The sequence below is a fragment of the Calonectris borealis genome, chromosome 3, assembly GCF_964195595.1.
Source record: "Calonectris borealis chromosome 3, bCalBor7.hap1.2, whole genome shotgun sequence".
In the NCBI taxonomy this organism is placed as follows: Eukaryota; Metazoa; Chordata; class Aves; order Procellariiformes; family Procellariidae; genus Calonectris; species Calonectris borealis.
The window spans coordinates 80,766,810-80,790,568 of NC_134314.1; the positions used below are offsets into that span (position 1 = coordinate 80,766,810).

At 38.7% G+C, this 23,759-nt stretch overlaps 1 protein-coding gene across 1 annotated transcript in view; it reads left to right on the top strand.

Moving 5' to 3' along the window:
- Positions 1-23,759, top strand: part of SMOC2 (SPARC related modular calcium binding 2) — a 150,511-nt gene that overhangs the window by 72,068 nt on the left and 54,684 nt on the right. Inside the window, exons 6-7 of the mRNA XM_075147915.1 lie at positions 3,256-3,306; positions 4,116-4,190. Of these exons, the coding sequence (XP_075004016.1) occupies positions 3,256-3,306; positions 4,116-4,190 (126 nt within the window). The remainder of the gene's footprint in view (positions 1-3,255; positions 3,307-4,115; positions 4,191-23,759) is intronic.

A 23,759-nucleotide genomic window follows, 5' to 3' on the forward strand; every position in this document is an offset into this window, starting at 1 on the left:
GATCAAGTCTCCCTTCATATCGCATATATTCATGTCTAAAGCGACACGGTTGCATTTTACTCACGCCCTGTTTTTATTCTCCTGCACGAGCCTGCAGCATGAAGGGCCGCTGACCTCGTTCCCATGTGGTCCCTGGCTCCTCTCAGATGCTGCTGATTTCCTCTCCCCACCCTTCTTCCAGCCAGTCACTGCTGTATGCCTTAAATAAAGTAACGTTGTCAGAGACATCGCAACCTGTTTAGAGACCATCAGAGAGTAGTGAATAGGATCAGCTGTCTGAGTTAAAGAGCTGTGCTTCGGCTTCACATTCAGTGTAGTAAAAATATTTTGTAGCTCAGCTTGAAAGGGCACAGTGTTAGTTTTCCAAATAACCATAAAATTCCCTGCTCATTTTTCCTCTGCATGTTCCTGTGGAATAACCAGGGGTGCCTGGATGGGGGTACCTGCCCATGCTGTAACCCAGCAAGCTTAGGCAGGTTCACCACATTCTCACTGCTGCAGAGGACATGTTCCAAGACCTTCAAGTGTGGTCTTGAGGACTCTACTTAAGAGACAGCATAGACTTAGCCTGAGACAGTCTCTTTTTTCAAGATGTCCCACACAGACTCACAGGAGAAGATGACCTGGCGGGCCATATCTGTTGCAGTTGTGCAGCTCACTTTCTCTGGCTATTCCAATACTGAAAGAAAATTTCCAGCTGGAGGTCAGGAGCTCTGTTTGCAAATTTACACATTAAAACGAACAGGAATAAGCTTAAAAGATAATTCCTAATATATCTTCCCTGGTCCCCCAGTTCCTCCCTCTATCCAAGGAAAATATTCAGACTATCTGAAAAGCACAGGTGTCTGAGATGGGATCACATCCCTTTTTTTCTGATTCTTAGCTGACTGCAGGACTATGTTCTTGGTGACTGAACTCTGACAGAAAACAGAATGGTTTCTGTTTAAATGTATGCACATATCCACTGGTATGCATGTGCCAGCCAGGAAGACTTATGAAGTTAACCTGTAAGATATCTAATTAACATGAAGATGAACTGCTCTGTGGTTGTGACTCTCTATTGAATGTTGTTTTGAACAATGAAATGCCACATGCCTCTTCATTCTTAACACAAAAGGTTTTTATGAAAAGATGATACACCTGACAGCGTGCAAACAGAAAATTAATGCGGGTGTCTTCCTGCAGATTAAGGGTAGTTCAGGAGCTGCTGTAGCTCCTCCAGTTCTGGAGTGAAGTTAATACCTTTTAGATTATACAGATATCCTGTACCAAATGTTTGGTTCATTGATGACCAAAAGCAAACCTCTTTCTTTCTTTTGGGTGGGGGGGACCTGAGGCCAGTTTTATGACTCAACCATTAAACATCTGTTTAGTTTTAAAAAAAAAAATAAAAATTGATAAACTGTTTTAAATGCGGGTTGAATGAAGTTCAATTTTGATTGGGCTGATAATCACTAAAGTTGCAGCATTATACCTGAATTTCGGGTAATAACATAAGACCAAATGTGTCACAAACTGAAATTGTGTACTGAAAGATGATTAGAAAAATGTCATTTAAACCCAAAACCAAGTTTCTAGCTGGGCTCTTGGTAATATTTACCTACCGTAAGCTACCATCTGAAATTCTGGGTTTTCTGAATCACATACTGATTGATGATCTAAATGTATGTCTTGATTCTCAGTACACTAGGATACTTGATGGCCTCTCTGAAATTAATCAATGGTCTTATTCCACCACGCAGAGGACACCACAAAAAATGCCAGCAAAACTAATGAGAAGTGACAGTTTGTTACAGCATTGGAGCAAAGAATCCTGTCATTGTGGGAACATGAAGAATGAGTATTCTTAAAAGAAGTCTCCTTATGCTTTGGCTAAAACATTTTGCAGTGAAAATAAGTTTCTATTGCTGCTGCTTTGATTTTGTGATATGCATGGAGGTTGGTATTCCATTGCTGCCAATTTGGTTTTACCTGCTATCAGTATTTACTTGGTATCTGTATTTGCTGTGGACTAGGCTGTGGCCTCCAGAGGGGAAGGTCAGAGTGCCTCCAAATCCTCTGTATGATTTGCATGAGGACAATACAGATTTACAAAAAAAAACTGTGATGGTGACAACAAAGAGAACAGGAGGCGGCTGTTCTGAATTGCAGTAGCAAGAAGAAATGGAAACAAGCAACGTGTTAGCCTTAAAGCTGCTGCTCACTGTTACCCTGGTAGAGCTACATGCAAGAGGAAGCTTCTCAGTTACCTTTGGTTCTAGCTTCTATGAAAATGCCAGGAAAACAATCTGGAAACTGGTCTGAGATCCAGTTGTGAAACTGCAATAAATGCTAATAAAACCCTTGCATGGAAGATGCTGTTTACTGCAGGACGTCTTGGTCTTGGGGTTAGCTCCGTGGTACAGGAAACAGCAATGACTGGAAAATATGTACTAGCAAGACCTACTAAGTCATATTTACCCAATATCTGAAATAATTTTAAATACCTAAAAGGTAGTAAGGTAAAGATAGGCCTTTGGGTACCACTCTTTTTCACAGAATGCTAACTTAAATAATTTTTCATATTGAATTTTTCTTTTCCAGCACTACTTCCACTGTGTTTTACTGAACCTAAAATTATCCACATCCTCTTATAATTTCTGTAAATTTTCCTCCCTCTTTTCTTGCAGTAATGGTTGGTAGTGGATGGATGGAGATGGCTGACCGGAGAATAAGAATTATACAGACAATGTTCTGGTTCTTTAATCTGTGAATCTTGCTTATAAAATCAGTTTGACTGTTAAATAGATCCTGCTGTGCCAAAAGAAACTTTCCTTTCATTTTAGGGTGTCAACATGTCTGCAGCCATTCATTTGCCCCAAAGTGCTTTTGCTTTCACAGGTCTTACCCCTTCTATACATTTATCTAATTACTTCTTTAGAAATGCCAATTTGATCAGTTATAATCTATAGGTATCAATGTGCAGCAGTAAAAATGAAGAATTACTGTCCAGGGAGCGACCTGATCACTTCATGCCTATCAAAGACCCTGCAATCATTTCATCAGCCGTAACCTCAAAAGCCATCCATTTGTAATCTGTAGTCTGCAGATGTAATATACCTATGCTGTGTGGTACCTATAAATAATGTTTAAATTATTGTTTGTTTACCGGCCGGGGCTATGTGCAAATCATTAGTATCAGTCACGTATGTACACTTATTTAGCTTACTCTCATAATTGTAGTCTCCTTGCAAATCTTTTCCATTCTGAATTCAGATGATGCCTCAGCTCCCGCGCTGGAGACTCAGCCTCAAGGTGATGAAGAAGGTGAGCATCAATAGGAATTCAACAGTGCGGTATTGAACTATATAGTATGGACTGTATACCACAACATCAAATGCTACCTTAGAGTTAGGGCAGTTGCAAGAAACTGGAGCAGTTGCAAGAAATCGCAAGAAACGAAAAACATCTGTACGTTTTTCCAGATAAAGACAGCAAACACAGTAGAGTTTTTACTTACAAGCAACCAATTTCGTGGGATAGTTTTGAGGTGACTCTGTAGCTATGGAGGCTAACATTAGCAATTTTAATTGTCACTGCTCGGGGCAGAGACAGGTTTTAAACTTGAGCCAGAGTGCAGATTAAAACTGTATGGCCAAATGAGGAAGTTAAAGGGTAAATTCTGTCCTCAGCATATTGCCTAGTAATGTTAAGGTTGATGTTTTATCAGGCTCATTTGCCTCGGGGGAAATTCAGAGCTCTGTAAATGGAAAGCTCAAGGCCTACACGCAATGATAGTCCTATATTGTGCCTGCCTTACCACTCACTGCAAATCTTACAGAATCTGGTCTAAAGTTATTACATATTTTGGGTCCACGCTGGGAGATTTTTATTCCAATTAAACATAATTTTAGCCTACAAGTATTTATTTCAACCTTTTGTATGAATGGGTTAATGAAGGAACTATTCATGTCTTTGCATGAATAAAGATTTTAACTGTCCTAATAGAAACCAGTGTGTCCTTTTTTTTTTTAGATCCATGAATCTTTGCAACTAGCCACTTACTATTCAGCTGCTAGTAACTTTTAAAAAAATTGTACATTTACAAACTTTGTTCTGTTGGTTTTTTTTTCTAGATATAGCTTCTCGTTATCCTACGTTATGGACTGAGCAAGTAAAGAGTAGACAAAACAAAACCAATAAAAGCTCAGGTAAGAACTTGTGTTGTCCTTACTTTGCAAAGCTCCTGTGAAGGCACGCATTAAGCCTTGTTAAAACTGAAGCCATTTAAGTGAAAACCATTTTAATAACATTATGCTTCCTCTCTCATCATACGATAGCGACTTAATGATTTGCATTGTGATGATTTTGTAGGTTCATGCGTCATACATTCCTTTTATATGGAAATATTTTTGGCCAGGCTTTACTAGGTGTAAATTGACATTACTCCACTAAAGTCTCTGGCTGACATCTGTTTGCATCTGTGAGTGGATCTGACATTTATTTTTTGCATCCTTTTTAATTCTCTGCCTCTTTGTTATCTACTTGTACTTTCTTTTGTTGGGGTCATGTGTAGCAAGAAGGTGCTTGGAAAATGACAGTGTGGGTTACATGTGTTTGGTGGTAAATCTTAGGAGGCAAACCTGAAAAGAAGCAAACTTCTATCACAAACCAGCTGTCAGTTTACAGGAAATTGGAAAGACAGTGTTACCTGCTTTTTGCTACATCACTCATCTGCTATTTACAGTCTCATCGCCAGTTTAGCGTGAATTAATTATGTTGCCTTTTTTTATAATCCTTGAATTTTGGCTTTAGTTTTTTTCACCACTCGTCAGAATTGAGCTTTGTAAACCTGGACTAGGAATGTCAGGCAAATGTCCTAAGACTGAAGCCTCTAAAATATTCAGATACATTCAGTGCTTTGCACTATACTATTGAACTTATAGTATCAAGACTATAAATTTTGATGCCTTCCTCACTGTTCCTTCCTTTTGGTGGAATCTTCTTGAGTTTCCTGGTTTCTTTTTCTCTGGAAAAATGTTTAATTTGAAAGGAAACATTAATGATACAGGCTATGACTCAGTAAATCACCCAAAAGCACACTTCAGATCCAGTGGAAGTTGAGGTTGTGCTTTACATTAAGTACTGTGCTTAAGTATTTTACTGAATTGAGGCCCAAAACGATTTAAAAAGACAAGCAATCACCATAAGAAAGAAAGAAGTATCCTTACTAAGAGGTTTACAGATTCCTTTATATAGGCTATTTTTAACATGAAAGCAATAATTATTAATACTATTTCCTCTCCTTGATGCTCCAGTAGACACTTAAGGAAAGGAGGACCTTAAGCAGAGTGTAGACAAGAGTTTGAAGCAAACACTTTCCATGCTGGAGATTTATTCTGTCATTGGTTTAGTCAGTGTTAGCAAGAACAGAATTCCTTTGGGATTTCTGTCATGTAAAATACGTGTATAGAAATATAACACTTTTAGGAGTGTTTATTTAATTTTTACAGTGCTAGAGACTAGATCTAAAGCAAGAATTCTTGAGTTTGCAGTGCAGCTGCTGGAAGCCAAAGCTTCAACACACACACACAAAAATTAGAAAAACACCAAAGAAAAGGTGGGTTTATTACTGTGAACTTGTAACCTCCTGTCCGTCTAAAGACATATTTACAAAGGAAGAGAAACCAGAAGCGTAGTATACCTGTCTTATGATTGCTAGCCCATGGTACGTTAGCATCAAAAGCATGATTGTGTTGGATTTGCTAACAACAGGACTTGCTCACAACTGTGCTATGTACAGGGGATCTCTGGAGGGCTAGCACATGCTACAGTCTGTGGTGCCATACCTGGACTAGCAGAAGGAAGTCAGCAGACACTATGTAGCCAGCTTTTCTTTAATTTGTAGGCGTACCTGATGCGCCAGAAGGGACCGCTGCTCTCCCTGCTGTGACTTCTCTTGTATATGTAATATGACATAATCAATCCAGATGAATCTAGGTGCTAAAAAGTGTCTTCACCAGTTGTGCTAGGCAATATCTCTCTTCCAGACAGCAAAAATATAATCTGTGTAAGTGACCTTATAGATTGTTTTGATGGCTGAGCCTCACTGATATTCAGTAAACAGGTCTTCTCTAAACAGGTCTCTTTCTAAACAGAGAAAACTAGGTTAGATTTTCCCCTTATTACCTCTCAGAGTGGTGCCAAGGCTTTTGGCAACATCCACAGAGAATGAACTCTGGGCTGTTACATGTGCAGAATAGGAAGGACCTCGTGACTGAATCCACTGGATTGTAAACTAACCACCTTTGGACACCTAGGCTTCAATAAAAGGGATAAATACAGATGTCGTCTTTTCTCAGTTTGCTTAGCAAACTCTGATTCAGACTTGGTTATAGAAACACCAGAAAACTTATTGAAATGTATTTGTCTGAGTAAAATGAGGAGAATTTATGTCTGCATATGAACTGTGTTTATAAAACAAAAGATGAAACCCAATTTATTGATAATGGGCTAAATTTTCCTTTGTTGTTCTATAGTAACCCAAGTGCTTTCAAAGAAATTCTTCAGGTGCAAATAACACTATGACCTAGCCCTGCCTGTAGAAAATAAGTAAAGAAAAATAATAATGCTAAAAATTTCAAGCAAACTTCAAATATCGTACTTAAAAGCTGACTATTTTAGTCTGTATTGCTTTTATTTTTTCTAGTTTTTGCCTGGATATATGTCCTAATATGTAATGGTCAACAAGTCATGGTCATAAAGAAACTTGTCTTGACCTGAAAAATCAATCTCCTTAGGAGAATGTTTTTGTGAGTTAAGGATCACAAATGAATACATTAAATTTATTGTACTCATCCTGAAGTGGTTTGCTTTTGCTACTCTGCAAATGACCTGCCAGTTACAATTAGCCAGTAAAATCAGCATAAGCTTCTAGATTTTGGAAGATAGAAAATAATGGCTCAGGAAATTCTAGTTTATATTAGTTATCCAGTGCTTTCATTTGATTAAATCAGCCTAAATTAATTTAGCACAGAGTAATGGCATTTGGGAGACTTACAGATGCAGGGCATGAAATTACTGGATTATATATCCGTGCTCTGTAATGACTTCTAGTGCATATTCTTTTTGTTGGTTCAGATAAATAGGCCTTTGCTGCTCACTAAAGGTATTTGTAGAGTGGTATTTAACCTATTAGCTTTTGACGACAAAATGTTACTGCTGGCAAAAACCCCATCAACATCGGGTCATGTAAGTATAGCTCTGTTTAGAGAGGTAGATTTAGGTAGAAACATCTCCATTTTAGCTCTTTTTGTATGTTGAAGATGATTTTCAAAATTTTTAAAAGACACTTTCTTTCCAGAATTAGAAAAAAAGTATGCATCTGGTTGTTGAAAAAGCATAGTGTTTGCTGAGATTATGTTTTATACACATGCCTTGGTGCCTTTGCAGGCATTTTGCCAATTTTTTGTTTCTTCTACATTTCTTTTTACCCCCGCGCTCCTCATTTCTTCCTCCATTTCACAGAAAATATCGTGGGTTTGCCACATCAGATTGACAAAAATAAGAATTATAGCAACAGCTATCAAAAATACGCAAAAGTGCACTGAAAACACTGAACATGGGACTGTATGGGTTCCGATTAAGACATCAGAATGTAGCAGCCTACATGCTGCTGTCTGTATGTGAACTCAGTGTCCAAACTCCTGCTGTAGTTTGTGGAGATGCAGTCAGTGTGGTCAGTGGAGCCTAGAGAGCAGCCCACCTCATCGTAAAGCCAACACCTGCCCTTGGCCAGCTAGCTGGATAACTGGACCTCACTGAGTGCGGAAACTAGTTTAGATCTCTAGCCTATATGAAGGTATCTATGCTTTAGATGAACTTTATCCCACCCCAGTATCAGTTGAAAATCCAGGTAGTATTCTTTTAGAGCTTTTGTATTTTGTAAAGACCAGAGGGCAGAAGGTTTTTTGCCTTGAAGAAACTGGATATTTTGGACTATGTCCTCAGCAGTTGCCAGTTACTGTAGCTTCAGGGCTAGGTGCAACCTTGGTGTGGGTGGAGAACACTACCTGACAGTGCAGATACTTTCCCATCACCTAACCTAAGGGAAAATGCAGTTCCTTGAGGAGAGCTAAGGTTGGACTGCAGATCTCTTAGGTTCTCCTTGCTACATCTGCTTTACCAGCAGTTTATATCCCTGTGGGATTCTTGGGAACCAAGTGTGACATCTTTCGGAAGATGTATGCCCTTTTTTGGGTTTGAGCATAGGCAAAGGAAGGGTAGTTTAATCCTTTTCACAATGGCCAGTGAAGCTTAGGATTCATTTTGCTAGTTTGAATTTAAGAGCCAAATTTTTCTAATAGTTTGTTGTGGGAGAACTTCCATGAAAAATAGATAGAGCGAATTTAACTGATGATATTGTTAATGTTAAAAAAATTTCTTAAAGTATTGAGTAATTTCTAAGTACAATCTGTACACCACACAAATGAGAATAATTAGTACTCAGTATAAAATTTCATTAATTTTGCAAACGCAAGATGCAAAAAGTCATCCATAATCTGGAATATACTTCCACATGTGCTTAAGGTCTTTAGAGATTCTGGTGACAGTATAATTCAAGTTAAAAGAGCCAGCGTTAAATAACGGCTAAGCTTAGCCATTGGCTAAGACACAGTACCGTTTCACGTTTTTACTGTTCAGTTCTATCCTCTTTTTATTAATACTTTTGTATTGTTTCCTTAAAGATTGAATAGTATGGCATTATTAGCACTAATGATTTATATGTTCATTGATCAGTTGTGTAGTTTATTTAAAGAGCATTGTAAAGTGATTGAAAAATTGGTGTTTGTTTTGTTGATAATCCAGTGTGAATGGCAAAATAGAAGGCAGGAAGAAATTGTCGCATTACTTTGTACTTTACTGAACTTGACTTTGATTCATGTGTTAAATTTTAAACACGTGAAATGAGTGGGTAGAAATTTAGGGCCCCTGGCAGTCAGTGGCAGAACTCCCAGACAGCGGTTGGACAACCATTCATACTCTGACTACATGCTCTACTAGTTCACCCAGTAGTTCACATTTCATCTGGATCAGGCACAGACACGTGATGTAGTGCTTGTGCCAGCTTCATGCCTTCTGCCAGCTTTATGCTTATATGCCTTAAGCAGGTGCTAGAGGACAAGCCATACGTGATCCAGCATAAAATAGGGTCGGCCCAAAGGAAACTCTGTTCTGGCATAAAGCCCGCTGAGGCAGGGTCAGGCTGTCAAAATTCTTAACACATCTATGCAAAAAGTAGTGGATCATGTGATTATGACATTTTTCATCCAGAAAGAAAAATCCTAAATCAGAATTCATTGTCTCCTCAAACTATGGCTTTAGTGACTTCAAGAATGCCCAGATTTCAGCCACTGTACCTGGATATTCTGGTAATATAGAATCAGCTTCAGTTTCATTTTTGGCTTTGGCTGTGCACACATGAAGGGAACACGTAGCTTTTTATTTAATTTTCTGACACAACGGAGTAGTGTTTTATTGCTGCCATTTTACTACAGACCATTAGTTTCAAGGCTTTAAAAATCTGTTACAAGATTTTATCCATTAGCCCCAGAGGGCTCGATCCAACAGGAGTTTCATTCTCAAAACGCCATCTGGGAGAACACTGAAGTGCACATACAGTAATGTAGTATAGACTGGCTGCAAATGCAAATGAAAACAGTATAACGTCTACTGTGAATACATTCCTAATAGACTAAAATAGGGAATTTAAAGTGATAATGTAATTAGCAAATATGTGTCTGTATCTATAACAAATAGCTGCTCACATTTATCTGTCCGTATAGTCTGAATCTGTTGGCAAAGTCTGCCAGTGAGACTGATTAATGTCACAGAGTGACATTCTAAGATTTGAATGCAGTTTTTATTGCCTTGTCATCTGACTGCTTTAAAGCATTTGTACATATGAGTTTTTCTCACATGGAAACTATGTTGGTTGTCAGTGAGGCTTCTGTTTTGTTAGATTGCTTTGTTTTGTTTCTCAGAGGCAATTGTTCCAGTGGAATCCCTGTGCACTGATCATTCCCTGAAAGTCACCTTCTTACAAAGGACCAAACCAAACCTTGTTCTGTACTCCAATGCTCACGTTCATTCCAAACTGAACCTCCTGCTATGTCTATCCTGGCAAAGCTCAGCCCTGAAGTTAAAAAAGCCTGCATGCAAAAGCAAAAGTAGCATTTTCTTTCAAAGAAAATAAATGCAAGAGTTTGTGTGTCTGCCCAATCACATCAATTCTAATAGCCATTCCTCTCTAAGCATAGGAAAATAAGTAACTTACAGACAGGAAAATGAGTAACAGCTCAGTGACTTTGTATTTATTCTCATTAATTGTTGCATTTTCCAGATGTTCCTTTTAATATTGGCTGAAGATAAATTACGTGCAGTTGAAGATGTGTGAGCTAGCAAGAAAAAAATAAGATCCAGTTGCATGTTCCCAGTTATATATTTATTACAAATTGATTAGAAGTTTTCTAGAACTATTTTGAATTAGGCTTATTTTGCAATGTAAAGATTTGAGTTATGAAACCAGTTATAACAGAAGGAAATCAAAATGGATATCTTAACAAACCGAGAAAAGAACACAGAGAAGACGGGGAAGAAAGTGTTTTAAAAGCTTGTTGCCTCCATTTTTCAGCAGGGATTCCTAGTAAGTTGTGTGTTGGCTTGCAGAACCCTGGCCAGTCTTCCGTTCTCAAATTTGCTTGTATTCAGCATTAAAGGAGGGGCAGGTGGGGACTTTAGAGCAGAATATGCGTGTTGTCCAAAGAGTCCTACTCACTCTGAATGCATTACGCCTATATTGGACACTTGGAAATTGAGTTTAAATGAATATATAAAGTAGATTTGCATAGGAAAATAGCCTGAGTAGGAGTGCTCATTAATTTTAAACCACTGAATTACATAGGAAAACCAGTGTTTTCTTCCCCATTGTTACCTCATTTCAGCCCTAAAGGCAGTGTTTCCTTCCAACAATTGATGAGGTATCAGCCACACCCATAGATGGGATTTGCATTCCCAAACTTGTGTTGTAAATACAGCCATTAGCTGTAGCTGGAGAAACCAAGAGCATGGGAATAAGTTGCTGAAATATAGGCATCTTGTGCCTTCATACGGCCTAGGTATCTAATTTCTGCATGGGCTAGGTGATATGACAGTCTACTGGAAATCTGTGATGTTCTGGCATGTAGGTTTGATAGTCCAGAGTACCTGAAATGGCATTGAATTGAGCCCTAAGCACCTCAATTCAAGCCATGAAAGGAAAGTAGAAGGCAGAACTATTGATTTTAAATAACTCTTCAAACATATCAATTGGCTATAAAGTCCACACATGGATTCTGTCAATGGGAGCTCAGTCCATTACAGATGGGCACACAGTCTCTGCCAAATTTTGGACAAGTTCAAATCCATATATTATTAATGTGAACTTTATAGCGTGGGCTCAGGTCAATTCCCTACACGAGAAAAGGCACTAGCATTTTTTCATGACATCTACAGCTGAAGTCTGAATGTTTTGTGATGGCCACAATCTGGCTTTTCAGCCTTGTAAAATTTGTGAGTGCTGGAAGACATCAGCTGGTAGAATATTTGTTGTTTGGCCTGTTATCTCAGCAAGTTGTGCATGGAAGATAAAGCAAAAAACATTGTGAAGAAGTTAAGTAAGAAAAACTGATACAGAGGAGGACTGGAAGCTTCCAGGCCAACAGTCTTATGGCCTCCTTAGACTCTTTGGAATGGCTCTCACTGGTTGCTAACTCCCTAAATGTTCCCTTTAGAGTTCCTGAATGAACTCAAATATTTGGAGTGAACTATAATTTGTGATTTGTATTTTACTATAAAAACAGCATTGTTAAGAAACTGTTGGGGAGGGAGATGTGTGAGGCACTGTCGTGTCTTGTTATATCCCCTACTGTTTTATTTTTAAATATTTTGAAGAGTAGAAGGTAGTTCTCTTTTCTTCTCTTCCATTTTTTGTTATTTTTCTGTCAAGAAACATCATAGTTTCAGAGTAGTATTCTCTTAAAATACTGATTTCAAGATATTCCTTGGCAGCTGAAAAACTGGTGGCTTTGAAACTACTGATTGTTCACACTATTAGGGCCTAATGGAGAACTTTGTCTTACTTTTCAGCAGCAATTTTTGATGATATCCTAGTCTTGATTTAGCAATTACACAAAGAGAGAACAGTACTCTTCACCCTCTTCACCTGCGAAGTAAATTATTCTTCATACTCTTTGTCCTCTTGCCTTGCCTTGCCTTGCCTTTACTTGCCTTGCCTTGCCTTGCCTTGCCTGTCCTAAATTGGTAAAGGAAAATTACAGTTTTCTTTCAGTTCTTTCAGCCTCTTCCAAGAAGATAAAACTTTCCAGACCTCCCCACAGTGCTTGTATGTTATGATACATTCTTAATTTGCAGGCTGCTGGATCAGGCTTATTATAGTACTGTTCTATCTTTAATAATCCTTTTCACAAGCATTTTCGTTTATCTTCATTTTAATTTTACATATTAGTTCAAAACCTTTATAAAGATCAAGCACTGACATTTCCAGTTTTTTCCTCCCACTACAGGGGAAGATCCTCCCATCCTAAACCATTAAAAAAATAGAGTTCTGTTTAACATCCAGTTGATGTTCTTTATGCTCAGGATGTTCCAGGGTTTTATTGAGCCCCCAGTGTGGAAAAAAAAACCAGAAAAAAAACAGAAAAAAAAAGAAAAAAAAAAGAAAAGATCTGTTTTATGCAATGTGGATAATTTCTATTTTACTGCATATGTTAAAATTTGATGCCAAAAGATAATAATCTTTCCTGACCATTTTTAATTATATCACATTACTTTCTGCAGCAAGTAGATGACACAACAGTCTTGCTTGAAGTTCTCCTTTAGTTTTTAGACATGCACTCCCCCACCTGCCCATAGCTTTCCACAGTTTACCAGACATCAGATTGCATAATCATAAAAGCATCAATAAGCTTCATAAATCCTAAGAGGGATGTTAGGCTAACAGTCTATATTTTAATGACAGATGCAAAAAAAAATCACATAGATCATGTTAATGCACAGAAACATATTGGACTGGATCATATCTAAAGACATAATCTTTCTGGGAAATAGATAAATCTTCCAGCCAAGACAGTCTGGATCTGGCTATTGCTATATCATGATTGCTGGGCGGTATATAGAAGATAGGTCTTCCAAATTTTGCAGGCAATTAGAAGTCCAGCAGGGTCGACAGTAGGAGCTGCCTGGCCTTCCATCATCATCCCAGTGACCTGATAGTTGGGAGAAAATGTCCATGTGCCATGCAGAGATGCCTTCCCTTCCCTGCCCCCCGCCCCCCCAGCCAACAATCCTAAAATCAATGAACATAGACTGTAACCTTTGCATATCTTTGTCAATATGGTAAAGGCAAAATTTTTCTTGATTCTGATGCACTTTCTTGGGCAAGAGGCGCAGGTCAAGTGTGAGCATATAGAATTAGGCATCTAAATTTGCAAACTGGCATCTAAACAATTGTTCTGGGTTTTTTTTTTAAATATTAAGAAACCAATACTACTCTTGAGGTCAAGCCAGTAAAAAAATATATTGCAAAATGAGAGAAATACCTGCAAGTCAGAGAGCTCTAAGACTGATATTTTCAAAACTTCAGTAAATTGGTAGTTATGCTCTTGAACAAGAAGAAACCCTGTTTGGAATATAGATTGTGAAGAAAGTTATTCCATCACTCCAGGGATATCTACCAAACTCTCTCCTACATTTCGCAAGGTTCAGAACTGCTTATGTTTTCATCTGTGAGCTGATAAAAACTCTTGAAAATGCTAATGTTAAGAAAACCAAGATTTTAAGTTTCGCTCTTAATTTTAATCAAAGTCATCCAGTGAGCTGTTCTGGCAAGATTATTCTGGTTTTATAAGATAGACTAGACTGTTCTGAGGAAAGCAATTTTCTATTTCTTCCATGAGGATAAGTCAAATAACCAACTGTCCAATAATTGAGTAAGAAACGTTTTTAAAAAAGCCAAAAACAGTTATGGCAAAATATTCCCCTGTTAATATCTTATGTGAACTGTGGAATTCTACTGCTTGATCTGGCCACGTTCTGCGCAAAACACTCTGACTGCTGTTAATGGAAATATGGACCATGGAAGGACTGGTAGCCATGTAACATGAATCAGCCCTGGTAGCTGGAGTCAAAGTTTTACCTCAGTTCTCTGACATGTACATTTCTGACAGTCTGAGTTCATTTCTAGATGTTCCCTGGTAGATCAGGTTATGGGCAGTCATGGTGATTTAAATTTGGAGGGATTTTTAATGGGATGATTTATCACATATGACTTCCAACTTTCTTATTTGCCAAACCATGTATCTCTGAGCAAACTCCCTGAAAAGATTGACAGCTCGTGTTATGGTTCATGCATTGCTTAATTATTTTCCAATAAATTCTTGGCTTTTTCCTTTAATTCTTGAAAAAATTGCCATGTGATGCAAGGAACTTTTTGAAGCTTCGTCAGTAATGTTAGCATTTTCCATCTGGTACAAAAGCAAGAGAAATTAAACTCCTACAGGGACTTCTGTGGGAGGAGTGGAATTTACTCCAAAACCTGTGCATTGGCCACGTGTCTGCAATGCAGCTATTGCATCAGTCCAAGACTTTACTGCAGCCTCTGCTTTTGTGGACTGTTAAGGTCCCAAGTTAATGCTGGCATCCATGGATGCTTTCCCCTAGCCTGCCCTTAATGCAATACACTGGCTTTTGTCTTTGGGACTGGTGTAGAGTCTCCTTTCTGTGAAAAGCCACACTAAGTGTCATAATTGGCGCAAGGGAACTTGTCCTAGTCAAATTACGTTACTGATGTACGTAAAACCACTTTGAGATCTTTTCATCTGCAAGATGCTGTATATACCCCAAGTATTGTTTTATTACTGGCTTGCTTTCCTCTTCACTCCACTCTGTCCATCATGCTCTGTCCTCTCTCATAACTGACTGTTCCAGATAAATGCTAGACACTATGTTTTCCTTGCACTCTGCACTGCCTAGAAATAACATTAACCATTGTTGCCATAATGCACTAGATTTCTGTGTTACTGGAGAAGAAGCAGTGGTTGAAGAGACAGACCACTGTTTTTCATTAAGCTGTTTTTAATACCTGTTTCAGTTTAAGAATAGCAGGCCAAGTATCTGCATTCACCCACAAATAAAACTATGTTTAAATAAGATTAAGGCTGTAAATTAAATTTCAGATCTTAAATTTTCTTGGTGCATTACAAAACACAGGAGAAAAGAGAGGGCAAAACTTAATATACCAAGCTGGTTGAAAACGCAGCCTTCTCTGGAAAAAATTGACTTCTTAGGGAACTTTTTTTGAAAAGATATGCATTTTCAGCTGAAATATTGTATTTTCAGGATGAAAATTCAAACAACAAAAAAAGCCGTCAAAAAGCTGAATAATTTTGGCTCAAAACTCAGAATCTTGATTGGCCATTGTAATGCCTTGTGGGACCTATAATTCTGAAACTTCGTTAGTTCCTTCTTTTTCAGGGGCCGGGGTTCTTAGGCTGACTGTACATGCAGGATATAATGATCTCCCCTTTTTAAAAACTCAGAGATACCTCAGAAAACTTGTAAGCATCTTGGATTTTGTGGTTCTCTGGGAAGTTCAATACAAAGAAACAACTTCTTGTGGGTTTTTGTTTTTGTTTTGTTCTTATTAAAATCACGGTTTTTATGAAAAACAAACACTTTGAATGAGAAACATCTTTTAATTTAAAGACCTGGTTTTCCTCCAAAGGCAGTCACAATGAAATTTTTCAACCAATCCTATTACAGTCATAACAAGCTATGAAAAAATTTATATTATTGCCACTTAACAGTGGGTTACCTTGTTCCATTGTTTTCCAGTAAGATCTTAATGTTATTTAAATGTACCACTTTTGTTGTCCTTCAGTGAATAAAGACAACTTATCAAAATGAAAGGACTTTTGTTGTCCTCTATTTGGATGACTGCTTAGATGCAGTTTTTGTTGGTCTAGAATGCATTATAAATACATACATTCCTCAAATATGGGTGACCTGTACTGCCCTTGAATTTTTTTCCAGTGCCCAGTTAGATCAGGGCAACAGACTGGTTGGTGTTTGGTCTGGGAGCAGAGGAGTATAAAGTCAAATTAACACCTCTTCTGCGCCCAAAAGCTGAGATAGAGTTTTGGCAAGAAAGTAGAAAATAGTTCAAGATTGCAAGATCCGTCCAGGTTCAAACTGTTGGAAGGGTTGAGTGTCTACAATGCTCCCTCCCAGTCATTAGGCCAAATCTTCAGGCCTGTATTGAGCCAAACTCCTACTGATGTAAGGGCTGACAAGGGTTGATCCTGTCTGATTATGTTTACTTGTCATTTAGTGAATTCATCCACAGACTCCGTTATAATGGAGACTTTTAAGAGAGGCAGGGGTGTGATTAGTTGCAGAGGTTCATGACCATCACACTCTGTCATGGTGCTGTTCACCTTTCTTTCACAACAGCACCATGCTCAGTTATTCTGGCTGGCAAGGATGTAGGGACCCTTTCTGTTGGTTTACTTATCTAGTTGGTTTGGGGAGCAGAGGTGTAAGTAACTTCTGATCTTGGATGTTTCCGTTCGGACTTTCCCAAAACTCCCACCATGTAGCTAAGGCCATAATCTCAATAGCCTGAAGGTAATGAGAGAATCATTGTTCTCATTGCTGTCCTGTTTGGCAGAATAAGGGCTACATCCTGCCTAGCTTAAGGGACTTATAATTTTAGTGTTCTTGCAGTTTCTAATCAGGTTTAAAAAGCAGTTTCAGACCATTTTTAGGACATGATTTTTAGTTCCTTTGAGTTGATACAACTGAGAAGCAGCAAAGCCAAAAATATCAGTATAAATGTCAGTGGTTTGAAAAGTCACTTCTCCCCCTTTCCCTACCAACATCCCAAGTATGAAACAGTGACTTCTAATGCAGTCACACATCCTGTAGCTCATCCCTTTAACTAAACAGTCCAATATAATAATAGCAAATGACTGTAGGAGGAGATGGTTTAGTTTCAGCAGGCATGAAGCCTCATTTTACTCAGAGCAGTGTAACTAGGAGTGACTCCACTGCAGTTAGAAGGGTAATGCCACTGGAAGCCTTATGAATAGAGAAGAGAATCAGGCCTGGAGGGTTTTTTTTTTAGTTTCCTTTTAGTTTTCCGCTAAATGGGGACATTAGTGGTACAGGACTGATGATGGTGTTATTGCCTCTCTTGGAAACACAGTGCACACTCATTTCTTTAAGTAGCTAGTGTGTGGTATATCAGTCTGCTGGATCAGTGATAATAGGACAGTCCACCCCAATCCTGCTGCTATTGCATAGCTGGAATTCCTCTTGACTTTAATGTCAACACAAGGACTCAGCTACTCCACTTGTATTGCCAGCTGAAAGAGCGAACAAAGTATTTTCTCTTTATTACCTTTCTGTACAACTTCATTCTCTCCAGATGAGGTGATGTGTTTTGCACATTGAAGTCATATTCAGAAGCATTGAATATTCATGAATACCTTCATGCATGTCTGAGAATAAAATGTCACATAACTAACCATAGTGCTAGTCTCAAGAATGTCATGCTGCAGTCACCTTTTCAATACACTTGTCAAAATGAACCTGTGTGACTTTTATATGGAGCATCCCCTGTCCACAGCAACTCTAGAGGAACAATGCCTTGCTTCGGATCTTTTTGTCTCCCATACAATTGAGTAAGAAAGTTTGTGGGTCAGAGTAATATCTGTAAGCTTAATCCACCTTTTTTCATACCTGCTTTTACTGGAGCCTTACACAATTTTATCATAGCCTCTGTTATCTCTAGCATAATTAATCATCCTCACTGTTGGTTGAGCACACAGAATTCCCTGTTCTGTTTCCAGTCCTTTCTTTGCGGTCTGCTTTATCTTCTGTCAATAACTGACAATAACTGTCTTCACTGCATATTTCTTGATTTTTGTCTAGGTATCATTCTTCAATCTCAAATGCTGCTGTTTTAGGCTTTTCTTGTAACACTGATTTCTCATCTCTCTATTCTTCCACCTTCTCTTTTTGACTATTGCAGCCAAAGGCATAAACTGGAAGCCTTATGAGGAGAATAACCAAAGAATAAAGGCTGTAGATCATGCTATGAATTTGCAAGCTGTATTCTAAAAATGCAGTGACTCCAAAACCAAGCTAAGAGTTCTTAGGAGCAACCAGTTGAACAGTGCAGTGGATACGAGAGAGAGTTTGATTCCAAGATTGAGTAAGCATGGAAGGGTGTCATTATCTATCTATGTAGGACTTCAGAGACCATTTCAGGGATACCTTGTCCAGTTGTGGTATCTACACTGCAGGATACTGAAGGATACCAAACCGGGGAGCAACTAGGTATTTGATCTGAAAGCTAGTGGAGTATGTTTTTGGCATTAGTCCAGTGTTTTTCTAAGTAAGAATGTTTCTGTAGTCAAGGCTGTGAGTTTTTTGTGGAAGTTCATTGTATTTTTCAAATAAAACTCAATGTAAGTGTCATAACATCAACGTTGTTAGTCTGAATGACCAGTGCTCAGATTCTTAGCCTATATTCTCTGCCAAGTTTAATTCCTCAGGATGTCATTGGGGAGACTTAAGCAGCCTACAAAGTATTGTATGCGAAAGCATCTGACGTCAGCTAGTGCAGAGAGACAGCGTGGTTTCATTGCTTACATTTGGGGCAGCTAGCCAGGAACTCCAGGGCTCTAACCCTGGCTCTGCTTCTGGGAGGGCTGCTGCAGTCTGGACAGATCAATGCAAGCAGAAGCAAAAGTTTCAGCAGAGAGATGGCTGAGATAGTGTCTCTAGTACAGGACTATTGAATACAACAAGGAGCTTTACAGACTTATGTAGTATAGGAGGTGGAAATGAAGAAAAATATGTTGTACTGACCAGTAGAAATAGTTGCATTTCTCTAAATGAAAAGACACAAGCTAACCCTTTTCTCTCAGTTTCAATTTTGCATCTAGACTTCCTGCCTTTTTGTTTTGTTTGTTGGTTTCTTTGTTTCAGGCATGTAAATCACGACATTGGATTTTCACCCTTTTTCCTTGCAACTGATTGACAACTTCAAAGATTCCTCCCCTCCTTTCTGCGAACTGTACCTGCCATTGCATGGTTGCAATAAATATATATGTAGAACAAAAGCGAAAAGAGGATGCCCGTGGCTTTGGTGCAAGAGAGAGGCTGTGTCTTCACCTCCATGTTATCCTTATGTAAATGAACCTACATGTATGAGGCAAAATTTCTAGTAATCAATGGTAGTCGCTATGGGACTGTTCTGTAGTTATTCATAAGCGTGACCCAAGGCAAGCAGGTTTGTAAATACACAGGCTTTTCCACTCTACTTTAGCCTGTGTTTGTTCCTCCTGATTGATGAAAACAAGTCCCACTAAAGGCCCGTGTGGACTTCATTAATTATGCCAGTGGTTGATTGGTTTGACCCAGAATGCTTTATAACAATAGACAGATTTAATCAGCAACAGCTCTGGTTGCAACAGCTTCACAGCCTCTGGGAGCATCATGCACTGAGCTTCCTTTTGCGTTATTTTCAAACCATCAAACAACCTTTAATCTTCCCAAATTAAAAAGAAAACAAAGCATACAATGTATAATATGTAGAAAGAACAAGAGAAATTTCTTCACATGAGCTATAATAAAAACGTTTCCTTATTAGGTGACTGAATGCCAACATTGCTGTTTCCTGTGATGCTGGTTATCTGGAAAAGTTAAATATTTAGAATCTGGTTTATTTGAACAGTTCTGCCAAAAACAGTCCTTTGGATTTTCTCTGTTTGTTGTAGAGAGCTTCAAAATAAATGAGGCCTGAGGTAGATGTACATGTGTGTGTGGGGAGACAGGATGGGAGCAGGTCTGAAAGGGTTAAAAATGTTTGTGGGAAATGTGCTAAGCAAACACTTCAAAAAATAACACTTTCTGAAACCTGTTCTTTACTCTCACACACAATGGATTGTTGGGAAGTATTTATGCGAGGCTTTTTTCATTGATACAGGTCATTTGTGTGGTACGTTAAACACTTAAAACTAATAATCTTCTGAGCACTTAAAGTAACCATATGACACTGGGTTGTAGAGGATTAAGGATCTTTAGTCACAGTTTACAATTCTAATTTTACTGGTTCAAAAAGTCTTTGACTTTGCTACTATGCGTCATCTAAGAAGCCTTTAAAATTTTTCTGGGTATGTTAGGGACTGACTTTTCTGTTGGTGATCCCTACTGTGTACAGTGGCACGGTTCCAGTTTACAGGAGCAGGAATTGTGGCCTGGGATTTTCATTATGGTAGGGGGTTTTCCATCCTTCAAAAGCATAGGGATGTTTCACTGTCACCATATTTAGCATTATCTATGCTTCAGAGAATTATTTCTATTTGAAAACAGAGATGAAAGTGGAGTGGAATTAGCATTTTTATTTTTAATTCACATTGCCCTTGTTTTTCTCCAAAGTTTGAAGGTAGAGCCAAGCCAAAGATTTGGCTTTGCTCTTGAAACCAAAGCACAAGCTGAGCTGTTTAACCATGGCCATATGAGAAAAGAGAGAAAAAAAAGAAAGAGCTACATAAAACTATATTAAAAAGTTGTTGGAGCTGAAAGAAATAGTATTAGAATATTCTTATTGGCTTTTACTCTTCTTTGGCTCATCCTCTTTATTGCACACAAAACTTGGCCAAAATCAGTAAACAGTCTTCTATCTGAATCCTGTACCTCTCCTGTTACGAATACTGACTTCTTACATGCTATATAAATAGTGTGTTTTGGATATATTGTGCCAAGGGCGAAAGACCTGTACAGCATTTAATCTAAGATGGGCCTTCGGATGTGTGCAGGGTTAAAGCAGTGCAGTTACCTTTTGACCAGGGTTCATGTTCACATTATTTGTCGAATCTCGTACTGAGGACAAGAATTAATGCATTCCGGGAGCAGTGTGACTCAACAGATGATGGCACTTTACAGAATTTGCTTCTTGCTCTGTTAAAAGACTTTTCATTGCACAACACAGTTCTTGTAATTAGAGACAGAGCAATAATATGCATGCTCGTTTTCCACCTCCTTCCTGCCTTCTCTTTGACAAGATGAAGAAAAGCAAGTCAGTATAAAAGTGGGCAGTTTTTAATTAATCTGTCATTAATTAGCTTTTAAGGGTGCAATTATATTCTCAGCATTAGTACAATTTTTAAATGTTGGGAGTTTTTAAATCAAGTAGATTTGAAGGGTACATATCTGAGAGCCCTGGAGGTGGAATCATTCTGCTTAGCCACGGAAGAGGCAACGGGATCAATGGTAGCATAAACTTTTGCGTTATGGCTGTCAAAGTAACACTCCCTGAAGCACTGAGGAAGAAAGGAGAGTTTCTGTTTCAACAGCCTGTTTAATCTCTTTATTCCTGCTCAGTGTCAGAGGGCCAAATCCTTACTGGTTTGTGATACCCACCTAGTCTGCTATGAGCTAGACAGAGGTGCATATTATATTGACCATTTTGTACTCTGAGACATGTAAAGGAGAACTACCTAAATGCAAAATAACATTCTCTTATTTTTTAATATATATGCATATTTTTTAACTATGCACCTTGGATCACGTTCCCATAAACCAGTCAGAAGTCCTCCTGGCTCCTGCTGGCTTCTGCAACAGTAGCCAGTGTTCATGTCCCTGGGGTCTGAGATTATTACAGTGGAATCTGAGGGGATATAGCGATCAAAAGTCCCAGTACACTTTATCACTGAGCCTTCCACCAGCACCGCTGAAGTGAGACACTCTGTGGGACACACATGGATGGGCTGAGGAGTATGTGAGCAGGTTGCAGGGGGTGCCTGCACAGGGCAACCCCTGTGAGTGGGGAACCTAGGGAAGTCTAACTCAGGCTAGAATTACGCTCCTTCTGTGGAGAAACCATGGCAGAGCATGGCAATACCTACTTTGCTTGTGCTTTCCCAGGGCTCACCCGAGCAATCAGGTGTCCTGGCAGGGCACGGGGAAGCAATTTCTGTCTCACATGCCAACGCAGGGGATTGAGATTGCCGTTTTGTGGACTGACCATGCAGCCCATGTCACAAGCACCACAGCCACAGTAGATGGTGTAATGAAACAAATGCATGAATTATGCAACAATTACATGAATTATGAAAAAAAAATGAAACAAATATGTGAATTAAAAAAATTGCTTGATTCTTATGTTAATCTTGTTTACATCTTGAGTAAGTATATATCCAGGGGAGCTGTCTGTAAGGTGGTTGGAAACGAGCTGATACTTAGAAAATGAAGTGTAGACGGAGTGCAGCCACCTCAGGCAGGAGTTAAGCAATAAAGCTGGAAAATACTGCATGGTGCCAACAGCATTAGCAGTGTGGACCAATGGCAGGAACGTGGCACAAACTGCAGCCAGAGATGCCACTGTACACCTCTGAAATTAAAATTACTTGGGTTCCTAAGGTCAGGTATCCAAAGTCATATCCAGGCAGTGATGTAAGTATCTCAGTTTCCCAAATGGTGAACAGAAACAACTCCTGTTTCACTGAGGGGAAGCACTTGGTTGATAAACATTCCTGTAAGCTGGCTGGCTTTTTAAAGTGCCAAAGTATGAATTTAGGCACCCCGGCTTGTACATTTTGTTTCGTAATTTTTAGTAGAGCTATTCAAACAAATACTTACCCTCAGCTTACCTGGCAAAGACTTTCATTTTCACAGCTCTGTGGAAAAAGTGAACCAGCTTTATTTTCACTTCAAACATTTCTTTAAAAATGAGAGATTTTTCCACTGGCAGAAGACTAACATTTGCTGGTCAATATACTCATAAAGCAAGAATGGTAGCTTTGCGCAATTTTGTTTAATGAATGAGCCTTTAGATTGCTATAGCAAACTGGCCAGCTAGCCACTGTGTTTGGGAAAAGTCAGTGATTTTTATTTGCTGTAATTTTGGGTAGTAGTTTTTTTGTTTGGTTGGTTTTGAAGTTTGAACGCTATGGTTCTGCTCTGCTTTGACAGGGTGAGGCAGCCATACCTAGCAATGATAGGAACCGACGCTTCCTGTTATGTAGGGAAACCAGTTTTCATCCCATTTGGCAAATAACTGCTTTCAGTTGTATCCTTGCAGGACGGGGCAGTCTTTTGCGTAGTATCCTCTCTCAGTTTAGGGGAGCCAAGTTAACAAAGTCAAGCAAGAGTACCTGCAGATGATAATACATCCTTGTTCAGCCTTGTAATTGAGTGAATGTCCTCAACTCATTGAGCAAAAGGGGTTGAGCGACCTCATCTCCTCAGAAGACCAGAAGATTTTTCACTCCCCTTGTGAAGCCTGATGCTGTGTGATTGACCAGCTGGCTTAAAAGGATTTTTGATTTGTGTTAAGCTTGCATTCAAAGATCCAGTGTAGAGGGTAGGGTGTAAACAGTCCTTGGATCAAGTCTGGCTAATGCAATCTACTTTGTAAAGGCTTGCTATCATTTTCACACACTGCTGTTAAAGATTTAACAAAAATGTGCTACTCTTGGTTCACTACTTTCTCACATTTCATAGATGGTATAATAAATGTTTGACTCAGGATGTTCAGGATACACATTTTGGCTCTAAGGCAAAATGCATCTTTGAAATAACTCAGATTTATAATCTAAATTAGATTATAGATATGTTAGTTATCTACAGGAGGAGCAAATGCTAATTCTTAA